The sequence below is a fragment of the Cryptosporidium ubiquitum genome (genome assembly GCF_001865345.1).
Source record: "Cryptosporidium ubiquitum isolate 39726 chromosome Unknown contig_26, whole genome shotgun sequence".
Classification (NCBI taxonomy): Eukaryota; Apicomplexa; class Conoidasida; order Eucoccidiorida; family Cryptosporidiidae; genus Cryptosporidium; species Cryptosporidium ubiquitum.
In genome coordinates this window covers 97,854-109,505 of record NW_021639832.1, presented here as the reverse complement: position 1 = coordinate 109,505, position 11,652 = coordinate 97,854, and the positions used below count along the sequence as shown (strand labels likewise).

The following is an 11,652-nucleotide window of genomic DNA, read 5'->3' as shown; positions in this document are numbered from 1 at the left end:
ATTTTATTAACGCTATTAAATACTGCAAAAAGATATGTCTAAAAATTCTTAAGATCTTAGGGATATTCAAATAATCTATTTGTTTAGTTAGTAAACATTAAATTTAACTTTTTTAAAATTAGAATTTGATGTTATCCACCAATAAATGAGTGACATGAAGAAAATTGAAAAGTAGTTCCAAAATATAAATTCTACTTTCCAAATCAGAGGAAATACATTATGAGATCCAACTCCTTGGAATCTTCCCCCTGTAATTGTAAAGATATTAAAACCAAAGATTTCAAATTTCCAAAACCTATCAATCTGGTCGGTACAGTTTACTCTGAATAAGCAAGTTAGTGCATTTGGACTGCTGAGACACAAATATAAAAGGAAAGCATGGCAAAAAGCTACCCAGGAAAGTAAACGTTTATTTTTAGTAAAACTTTCTCTGAATTGACCTCCAAAGGAAAGAATAAGTGATAGTGAAGATAGTTGTAGTCCCATCCAAATAAAAGTTGTGGAAGCTTCAAAGTTATCTTGCCGTTGAAACCATCTTTCAACAGGTATTTCAGCATTATGTTTAAGGGAAGGGATCATCCAAGGGGCACTGAATAACCTGGTCATCACAATATAATAAAATGCAAAGCATGTTCCTAATAAACTTATAAATGATAAGACAGTTCTTTTTCCAAGTAAAGCTCCAGTAGGTCTATTAGAATTAATGTATTTCTTTGGTTTACATAATATCATGAGCCAAATAGAAGGAAAAACAAGAATCACATCAATAAAGACGTATGACATCACAGGAAGATTAGCCTGAGCAATTGCAAATAAAACATTCTTGTAGAATGAATAAAAGACGCCTTGTGACAGAAGGAACATAAAGAGAGAGATTGTAGTAACCATTGCTGCCCTACCTTCTCGAATAAGATCAAGAACCTTCATAATTTTGTCAGCTTCAATAGAAAAGGAAGAAAATGCCAAAGTCATTGGAGAATTTTCTGTGGTGGTATTGAAGTTCTTATTGTTATTATAGTCCTCTTGAGTGTGATCATCATCTTTGTTTATAAAGTTATTAAAATAATAAGAATTCTCATGAACTGAAATACTTACATCTGCCATTTTGAATGCAGGTAGATCATTAACTCCATCTCCAATCATACCTGTTATGATATTTCTCTTCTTAAACTCCGAAATAACAATTCTTTTATGTTCAGGATTTGATCTTGCAAATATCTTAATTCTATCAAAGACAAGATCTAACAAAGAATGAGAAGACAACTCTTCAGAAGATAACTTGTCAAATTTACAATATGTTTTTAAGAAGCTGAAGTTTAAGGATGGATTCATATTTACGATCTCAAAATTTGAAGGTCTAAAGTATTTTTTGGATCTTAATAACATTAAAGCTCGTGATGTAACAACCAGAGAACTATATTCAGTGGACTCATAAATTTTGTTTGGAGAAATAATCATGTTAGATCCTGTAATAGCATCATACCAAACAATTGTTTCATTTCCAGTTAGATCCATGATTGTATCTGCAATTGCAACTGGGCTCTTATTAGAAATAATTCCTGCTTTTCGAGCAACAGATAGAGCTGTGAATGCTGAATCTCCTGTTAATATTATTGGCTTAATTCCTGACATTTTGATAGCATCCACAAACTCTCTGGTTTTTGGTCTAAGATCATTTTGAAGTAAAATGTAACTAATAATTATTAGATCAGATTCCAATGTGTTTCTGGAAACATTAGATCTTGGCTTATTCAGAAGTGCATCAATCAAAACTTTGTCTTTAATTTCTCTGAAAGACATACCCATAATATAGTATCCCAATTTACTATAAGCATCAACAATACTATGCTCATTCATTTGGTGTGAGGGTCTTTGGGCATTAGTAGATTTCAAGTAAGTAAACTTATTTAAGAGGTCACTATCGATTTCACTCGAAGAATTGAGGACCTCAAAAGCATCAACAAGCTCCTGATCATCCTCAGTATCCCAATTATTTGAAGTATTAATAAACTTGTGTTTTTCAGTAGCTATTTCCTCTTTTTTTGGAGAAAGATTGGCCAAAACGTCAAAAGATCCCTTACAAAAGATGTAGTATCTGTCTAATATTCTGTGGTGAACAACTACAGACATACATGGATTATTCCAGTCAAACTCGTTAATTCTTAAAACTTCTATGGGGTATTCGTAAATATTATCAACTGAGCCTGAATCCTTAGTATCTCTTCCAGTGAGAGAAATAAATCTTCTTTCATTACATATCTTAATTTTGGCATTAGTAGAAGTAAAAAGTGCCTTATCTATATCGTTACCTATTAAAATAACACCATTGTTGGTAACTTGAGGAACAATATTGTGGCAACAGCACAACCCTATGTAAGAGAGGTCATCAGATGAAAGGGAATTTAAGTCAGTGATTGGAGGAAGAAGCTGTGGTTCCAAACAATGTGGGTGAATTAGCATTCCAGCTGACTTGTTGATTAGAGGGTCCTCTTCTTCATATGAAATGGTGGAAGTCTCCCATGCCAGTTCGTAATGGACAAAAATGTTGAATGAATTTCTGTTTTGCTCAAAAGTTACACTGTTTTTAGATTCCTTGGATTTTTGTAATTCAGGATTGACATTTGGATTGCTATTTTCCAACAGATATGCTTTATTATTAGGGTATCCAAAGTTATTATTATTTTTTATGGTATTTATTATACCAATAAAGGCCATTTTGTTTGTAGTGAGAGTACCAGTTTTATCTAAGCATAAAACTTTAAGTTTTCCAGCTAAAGGAATATCCATTGGAAAAGTAGAAGAGAGAGAACATAGTTTTTCAAGTCTTTCTACGCTTTTATTAAGGGAAAACTGGATACATGTAGGTGCCCAAAGAGGTAGTAACTGTATGAAGGTTCCAACAGCAAAGAAAAATGATCCAGTACTCCATCCAAGTAAATGGTTCTGATATAAAATTGCAACAAATGCAGATAAAAGCATTATTAACCAAAGTCCTTTAAGATTTCTTATATATTTCACATTTGAGAGAGAGTATTGACTTATATTGGAAAATGAGTGTACTGATTTGTAGAGTAGTTGGCCATATGAGGAGTATATTCCAGTTCTGAATGCAACACCCATTGCAATTTTTGAAGAATCATCATATGAGAGAGAGCTGATAATTTTAGTACCCATGAAAATGGATTTTTGTCTAAGCTTTTCTTCAGTAATACTCTGTGAGTCATGAATAGAAATGTTATGACTTTCCTCTTTAGAATCAGTTTCGAAATGATCCAAATTAATGGAATCTAAAGTGGAACATGCTCGGTTGCTTAACTCAGATTCGGTAAATTTCCGATTTTGACTATTAGATTGATCGTTTGCGATACTAGAAAAAAAGTTTCTATCAATTTGTAACTTGATTATAGGGTTTGATTCACCTGTAATAAAGGATTCATTAACTGTAACACACCCTGAAACTAGATATATATCACAAGGAGCGGTTAAATCTTGTGAAAGAAATATTAAATCACCAGGAACAAGCTCGTGAGAAGGTATTCTGACTTTCTTTCCATTTCTCAAAACTGAGATTGGTCGTCCAATGTAGTTTTCAAGTGCCTTTTTAATGTTTTCCTGGTTTAAGATAATTACTTGAAGAGTTTTAAACGTTGTAAGTAGAATCATGATGGCCCAAAGAACTGACCATATATAGAATCTCAGAAATATTCCTTGCCAAAGAGAGCCTAGTCTGAGAATATTAACAGGGTTGAGTAACTCTTTCCCAAAAGCTTGTAATATTCCTGGAATTTCAAGATCTATAGTGTTTTTTCCAAAAACATTCAACAACTTATTAGCTTCTTCCGAACTTAGACCATTCTTAAGAAGTTCCTTCTTGCCTAAAAGTTCATAGAGACTACTTTGATCACAACAAACAAAACCTGATTCAGATTCTAAATACGTGTATGTAACTTGGTTATGACAGATAAATCTAGTATTGTCTGCTCTTTTTTGTACTTTCAATAATGGCAAAACCAAACCAGCAGTACCCAATTGTATGTTTGATGGCTCTTTTTGGAATGCTTGATTGAAAGTATTTTTGAGAATTTGAATCAAATTTTGCTTTTTTTTAGATTTAACATAAGTACATTTATCCAAAGACTCTCTTAAGTAAAAGAATGTCTCAAAAAAAGGCTCTAAAAAGTGAAGTATTAGACACATTACTAGTCCCGATACATAAAATATAATGTAGGTTTTTGCTCTTGTATTCCAGTAAGGCTGGACTTCAAGTGAAGTTGCACAAACGACATTCCAAACTACAATGCATAAAAAGATTTGGGACAATAAAATTAAAGCTAAGTAAACATATCTCAGAGAGGTACCAACAATGCTGTTTCTAAATCCAATCAGACCTTCTTTTCCAGGTGAAAGTGAGCATACCTTGGCTTCTACTTTAAGATTATGGTGATATCTATAAAACCCCCATAAAAATAAAGAAACAAAGTATACAGCTATAAACCTTAAGTAGCCATGGGCAAAGTCCAAACTAATAATTGTATATGATGGATTGCACCAGCTCATTAATACTTTTATTTTTCCTTTTACCTCTAACTGAGTCTGTAATTAGTATTAGGAGATTAAGTTATGTAAAACTTGTTGCGATCACAAATTTGGTTATATTTCTTCCAAATTAAGCATATGCTTAGACGATTCTCTCTTGGTCCTGTTCTCCTTCAAAAAAATACATATCAAGTTTTGTTTTCCCTCTCGGTACCTTATCACGATAAAATTATGGTTAGTGCAAACATGGCGCCACCTTTTCTGGGCGGCAAAATGAATGAGTGCATTAATAGTTTTTTAGTGACGGCATAGAATGCATAAAAAAGAAAATTGGGTGTGTACTTTGAGATAAAAGATAATTAAAAGTTGTTTAGTTTAATAGAAGGATCAGATAGTTGAGTAGGTATATATGAGGGTAAAAACTTGAGTTTGATGATAAAATGGAAAAAGCAAAACTAGTAGTGCCAGTAAGAAAGTTGGAGAATTCTGCATCAAACCAGTTACATGGCTATGATCCTGAGAAGTTAGAAAAAATTAAAGTTAAAGACGATGTTAACCGTTTAAATCATGTGAAGGAGCTAATTAATATTGATAATGACTTGAAGAATTTAGTTAAGAAAGTTAAAATACGTAGGTACATTGGTCTGATGTATCAGATCACCATTTTGAAGATTTACCTGAGCAGACATCTAGCCAAATTGAGAAATGCAAAAAAAGTTAATATTTTAAATAGTCATATAGTTCAACATCACTCATATAAGAAAATTGATTTCAACGCTTCTTTAGCTCAGAACCAGAATTTACCATCCAAATCACCAAATAGAATGGGTTTGAAGATGCTTCCAAGAACATCAAAAAATCAACATTTTCACAAAGGGGGAGTATTTCTTTGAGAAATGCTCCCCCAAATGAAAATTCGATGAGTTCTTTTTTGGGATATATTAGAAAAAAGAAAGAAATGGCTACTGTCAAAATTGAGCCAATGATGCCGGCTTGTGTGGGCAAAATTATAGAAGCAGATGAATCTTGGAAATGTAGAAAATCTGAAGTTAGAAAAAGAAGACTAAGAAGAGTTGCTTACAGCCAGCAATTTTTAGCCAGGAGAAATGCATATAGGGCTCAAAGCAATACCAAAAACTTGATTAACAAGAGAAATAAGCTCCTTATTGAGGCAAGGCTCTTACATATTCACGAAATACAAGTTAAAAACGAGAAAGAAATCAAAAAAAATTTACATATCAAGCAAAAAAGGGAGTTTTTAGATAATATTTTCAAAATTAACAAGATTGAGTTAATTAACAGGGGGGAAAATACCATCCGAGAAATCATAAAGAAGGAGTTATTAAATGCAAAAGAGGTTTCAAAGGTTCAAGAAGCTAAACTAAAGAAATTTAATGATGATAAACTTTTCATAATTTCTGAGGGTACAAAAAGGAAAGTAGAGTTTATAAAGAATGCTGAGAGATTTATCAGGAAAATTATTGAGAATCTCCATCTTAAAGGCGTAAAAAAGCTTAATATTGATTTAATTACTGAAAAAGGTAACTTAAAAGAGGGGATTACAATTGACGTTGAGAAAAAGGAAGTATTATTAAAGAACCCTGAGGTGGCAAGAAATTTAATAAAGAAGTCCAATTACTCCAAATTTGTTGGCCAGTTGTCTGGAAAAAAAGTTGACCTTTCAATTAAGAATGATTCAATTTTAGAGCCTAAAATAAGCAATGTTCCTGAGAGTAATGTAGGCAAAGACTATAAGATTGAACTGGAAAAGAAAAAGCAACCAATAAGGATGATGAAATTTGATAGTAATATCAGGTCTCCAATTGAAGCTAGAAGTGAATCAAAAGAATGTATATTAGACACGAAATCACTGAAAATAATAAAGTTTGACAAACAAAAAGGTAGTTCGGAACTAATACCAAAGTCTGACATTCAAATAAGATCTCCTGGCTTGGTAAAAGTCTCTTCACAGTTAAGTAGCTCCATTCAAATAGGTAAGGCAAAATCTTTAATTAAGTCCTTGCCAATTGGTAACCAAATTCCCAAAGCTAAGTCAGTTGAAATTTTAAAAAAAGATGCATTATTTAAGACAAAAGGAGGTATCCAGTCTAAGGTTACCGAAAAAAAGAATGATTCGGGCAATAATACTCTAAAGGATTCTAACACTTCTCTCTCAGAAAAATCACCAATGGTAAAAGACACACTAATCAAAAGTATATATACAAAGGTGGCCTCAGGAAAGGAACTTATTGCAAAACCAAAGTCAAAGGATTCAGTTGGAATATTAGTTAAGGATACACTCAATTTAGATGGAAAATCCAAAAGTGATATATTGAAACTTTCAGAGGGAAAGAAGAGCCCTCCTACAAAGAGTATAAATGATATGCCAAATTCCCAAGGCCTGGAACAAAATCAGGAGCTGAAAAAGACATTTTCAAAGAGCTTTCCAAAGGCAGTGGTAACAAAATCAGAGGTGTTGAAGAAAAATGATGTAATGTGTAAAAAGGTACTTCCAAAACAGCTGGAAAAAGTAAAACCAATAATTAAAACTAAAGAGAAATCAGATGGAATTCTTCCACCCTTAAAAATTGTTCCTAAAACGGCACCTAATGCTTTGGAAAAGGTTGATCATAATATATTGATTTACGATTCAGAAAAATATTGGAGCAGTAGACTCTATGATCTTTATAGAAGGATGAAAGGAGAAAGTTCTCAGGAAAGTAATGTATCAAAAAAGTGTTTAAAGAGAGAAAGGAGGAGACTTTCCACACGAAGTGTAATTGAGAAAAGAAGAATGAGGATTTATACAAGGTTGAGACTAATAAATATGGCAGATTCTAAAAGAGGAAAGCACACAAAGCTATTTATAAAGCCTGGAATTTTAAAAAGATATGGAATTCCAGCATTGATGAGCTGTTCTTATAGAGACACAAACCAGGCTTTGTGCTCAGATACGGAACAAAAGTATTTAATTCACAAGCTCTCTCCAAATTACACAAATAAATCACATATTGAATATTTATTAGATAATACTAACAGTTATGTTTTTGGAATACACAAACATCATGAACTTTTGTCCATAGCTAGAAACAGTTTGAATGAAGATATTCAATTTTGGAGGCTAAACAAATTATCTAAATATGCTTTAACGACGAAAATGAGTAACCTTGAACAGTTTATTGAGGAAGTAATGGGAGAGATGATCATTAATGGAGATTTAAAGCAAGAATCACGTGAAAATATGTTGGAGAATAACATCATGAGACTCAGGTACTTAGTAAATACTGGGAGAAATGAGAGACCAACTTTTACTAGTTGCAAAGATCAAAAGAGTGATGAAACCAATCAACTTTGGGATAAGCTAATTTCCAAGTTGAACATAAGTTATGACTACAAATCTTCTAAGAAAATTTCAAATACTAATAATCTTTGGAGAAAGGCTTCCGACTTTATTTATGAAGAGGAAGTTGATTTATTTAAGAAGGTATATTATTTATCAGATTTGGAAGACCTTAATATAAATATAGATGATTCAATACTTCAAAGTACATTAAAGACTATTAGAATACCCTACAATAGTCAGGATTTCAGATTTCCTTTTATTTTTTCAAAAGAAATCAAGAGTTCTAAGAATGGAAGTTATCATAGAAGAGACTTTATTAGTTACGTAGGAAAATTGTCACCTTGGACAAAAATGGCTTTGATTCAAAAAAGAAAGAGGAACAAAAAATCAATATAATTTATATAAAGCTGATGAATAGATAAATTAATAACGCTAGCTCATTAAGTTTCTATTTAAGTGTGCTGCAAAGTAACTTTCCAATAGAAGACACGGGAATGTTTTCATTTCTTTTAAGTTCTCCAACAAAAATGTTGAAAAGTGCAATATCTTCACTATTAATAGATCTTTCTGGTGCATTCTGGCCTTGTGAACACATAGAGATCTCTTCGAAGCTTTTACTCCCATCACATTGATTTCTGACTTTTAATGAGAAATCCAAAGCTCCCTTTGAGAAAAGTCCCTCATTAAATTTGTTGGTTTTTGAAGAGTTTTCTTTGTAAAAATAAATTGGTTCCAGGCCAGAAGAATATGTAAAATTCGGATCCAAAAACTTGGATAGTAAAGGAGAAGGATCTACTTTGAGTTTCAATATAGAGCTTGGAGGTCCGGTATTCGAGGGTTGAACTTCATCAGATTCAGGTTGCTCAATTTTGACTAAACTTAGCAGGTTGAGCACTTGTAACTCTCCTTGGACTTCTTCATCTTTATCTTCTATTATGTTAGTATTATTTTGTAAGGTATCAAGCTTAGTACTTTCTTCGATTTTCATGGTGTTTAATTCATGATCACATATCTGATCAATTTTTTCTTCTGCTGAACTAGCTATGGAAAGTCTTCCAATCCATTTTACAACACTGTCTCTTCTCTTCCTCCTTGTTCCCGTTTGCTCTAGGGACTGGCCTCCCTCATTTATATTTTGATAATTCTCTTTATCTGGGCGAATACTATTGCATGTACTTAGACGACGATTGATATGAGCATCTACTTGAATAGCCTGGTGACTAGTCTCAGTTTTTTTGAGGGATATTTCGGTCTCAAGCCTCTGAGTTTTCTTTCTATAAGCATTCCATTTAATTTCCAAATTTTGTATTTCTTTATTCAGAGCTTCTTCATCTTTTCTTAGTTGATCAAGGTGTTCTAATAGTTCTTTCCTTGTGTTCTGTAAGTTGTGTATATCTTCTACTGTGACTTTTTTACCCAAATATTCAGAATCAAATTTAGTGTCGTTCTTGTTCATGTTTTCAATTATATTCGGAATGTTCGAAGCCTTTTTCAAAAACTCCTTTTCAAGATGTCTACACTCCTCAGATAAACTTTTAATTTCAATCAGCACGGATTCAATGGCTTTTCTTAGACCTTCCTCAGTCTCGTTTAGAATTGAATCAAACTCATTTTGCCTCATCTTCAATTCTTTTTCTCTTTCTGAAAATCCCTCCTCCATTCTAAGTTTTTCTTGTGTATTCAGAAGAGTCTCTAAGCCATTTTCAAGCATATAATCCAAAGCATTTACGCATTCCTGAGCGCTACAAAATGCCAGCTTCCATTTCCTCTTTCTTTCCTAGAATTACCAATTAAAAGTATGATATTAAAGAAATCTGGAGAAACTCTCTCTTTAAGACTTACCTTAATATCAGTAGCATTAACAAGAATATCCGAATGATCTAATAATGCGTTTTTCACTGGACAGCATTCCTGGACAGTTCTGAAATCAATATTAATAACTTATCTAAAAAGGCTTTTCACTGGGTAATCTTCACTTACCTGTAAATCTCAGAAAATGACTCTGAAATCATTTCGCTTTGTAGCAGTTTCTATACTCGATCACTAAATAGTTTGCCCTCCTTAACTTGTTTTGCCGACTTTCAAATTGTTTTCTTTTTTTTATTGTGTGGGCCTGCAAAATAATATATGCAGCGCGCATGTGGGCGGGAAAATATTCCGATTATACTGTGGTATACTTATTAGTGGCAGAGAAAAAAAAATCACGGTTTGTAATGCAGATGGAAGGAAAAATAGGAAATATAAATAAAAGCTATAGATTATTAGCCTTCCAAAATCCTATATTGTATAAGAAGGTTAGAATAAGTCTAATATCTGATACATGGAATTTGAATTAGCAAAACGTGGCGCTACTTTTGCCAAGCCTAATTTCAGCGCTAGACGACTTTCTAATAAGTTTAAAAAATCTAAAGGTATTGATAGTGTCTTGGATGATATCTTTTGGGTTTACTATGTAGGTGAACCTGCTAATAATAAACTTGATATTTTTTGAAATGGAGTGTGGGGATTGAGTTGAAGTTTTAGAAGGGAAGTTTTGTTTGTTTGAAGTCTGGTGAGTTAGGTCAGTAGTGTGATTAGGACCATTTTCGTTTTCAGCAAAAAAATCTTTGCTACGGGCATTGGTGTGCTTATAAAGTTTATCCATGTTATCATTATCCTGGACATACCCTTGGCTGGATTCAATATAGTTTTTAAAGTCTTTTTTTATTGTGAAAGCAACACCATATATAATTGCACAAAGAGTCATTTCTAGTGTAAGAAGCCAGTTGTGAAGTTTAATGGTATAATTTGGCTCGTTTGGGTAAATTCCAGAATAGTTGAGAATGGAAAGAATGATAGATTGCCAAAAACTCATAAAAATGATAAGTTTAATGCAAAAAAATTTAAGTACTGGTCTTATAGGTGCTAATTGCTCAGAAATTGAGATGTATAATAGGAATAGGGAGTAGACTGAAAGCGAAACCGAAATACTGTTTAAAATTGCAATATATAGAAACCCTCTTTTGAAGGAGAATGTTCCAGATCCATACAATCCAACAGATTCAAGAAAAAGTGAAATAAGTGCTGAAATGGGTTTCAAAACCACAAATTGAAGGACTCCCAGCTTAATAAAAGAGTAGAACCTCGCAATCTTTATACGTTGACTTCCAGATTCACTTTCCCTTATCCCATCATTATTAATTGAAACTTCATCTAAGTTATCTTTCTTCTCACAGAAGCAGTCTGGATAAATATCTATAATATTAACTGAAATTTCTTCATTGGAATCTATGCTCCCAGTGGTTGAAGCCAATCCAACAATATTTAATGATTGGTTGAAATGGTGGTGGGGCCATATTTCAGCCTTAATTTTTTTGCTCTCTAATACAGATAGAATGACCTGATCGCCTCCCATGTAAAGAATTAAAAGCTGCAAAAATGAAAACATTACATACCCTTCATAGCAATCTCTTACTATATTCAACGGAGCTGCATAATCCACAAACAAATATGATATATATGAAACTACTGCATACACTGGAATCATAGTTAAGATCCTACATATACAAAGCTGTAATTTAGGCTTACATAGATTCAAATACTGGTGCATAATATTGGCCACGGAAATCATCAGTGTCAATAACGTGGCCACACTAGAAACAACCCATTTCCATCTCATTGCTGTATTTTCCATAAATTCAGTTTTTTAGTAAAACTCTAAACATTCCAACTTGCCCAATTGATTGCTTTCTAACTATTATTTGCTGGCTTAGAATCCTTGAATATCAAGAATA

At 32.7% G+C, this 11,652-nt stretch overlaps 4 protein-coding genes across 4 annotated transcripts; 2 read left to right on the top strand and 2 right to left on the bottom strand.

Annotated features, from left to right (window-relative positions):
* Positions 1 to 87: 87 nt before the first annotated feature.
* Positions 88 to 4,557, bottom strand: cubi_00799 (P-type ATPase cation transport protein; the record flags this gene model as incomplete). The annotated part of the gene is made up of 1 exon (XM_029017812.1): positions 88 to 4,557. One exon carries the CDS (start codon positions 4,555 to 4,557, stop codon positions 88 to 90), a length of 4,470 nt encoding a protein of 1,489 aa, XP_028873256.1.
* A 419-nt stretch (positions 4,558 to 4,976) lies between these two features.
* Positions 4,977 to 5,429, top strand: cubi_00798 (uncharacterized protein; the record flags this gene model as incomplete). Its single annotated transcript, XM_029017811.1, has 1 exon — positions 4,977 to 5,429. One exon carries the CDS (start codon positions 4,977 to 4,979, stop codon positions 5,427 to 5,429), a length of 453 nt encoding a protein of 150 aa, XP_028873255.1.
* Positions 5,430 to 5,494: 65 nt separating this feature from the next.
* Positions 5,495 to 8,275, top strand: cubi_00797 (uncharacterized protein; the record flags this gene model as incomplete). Its single annotated transcript, XM_029017810.1, has 1 exon — positions 5,495 to 8,275. The coding sequence occupies one exon, from the start codon at positions 5,495 to 5,497 to the stop codon at positions 8,273 to 8,275; it is 2,781 nt and encodes a 926-aa protein (XP_028873254.1).
* A 52-nt stretch (positions 8,276 to 8,327) lies between these two features.
* Positions 8,328 to 11,552, bottom strand: cubi_00796 (uncharacterized protein; the record flags this gene model as incomplete). Its single annotated transcript, XM_029017809.1, has 3 exons — positions 8,328 to 9,656; positions 9,722 to 9,759; positions 10,232 to 11,552. 3 exons carry the CDS (start codon positions 11,550 to 11,552, stop codon positions 8,328 to 8,330), a joined length of 2,688 nt encoding a protein of 895 aa, XP_028873253.1.
* Between the last annotated feature and the right edge of the window lie 100 nt (positions 11,553 to 11,652).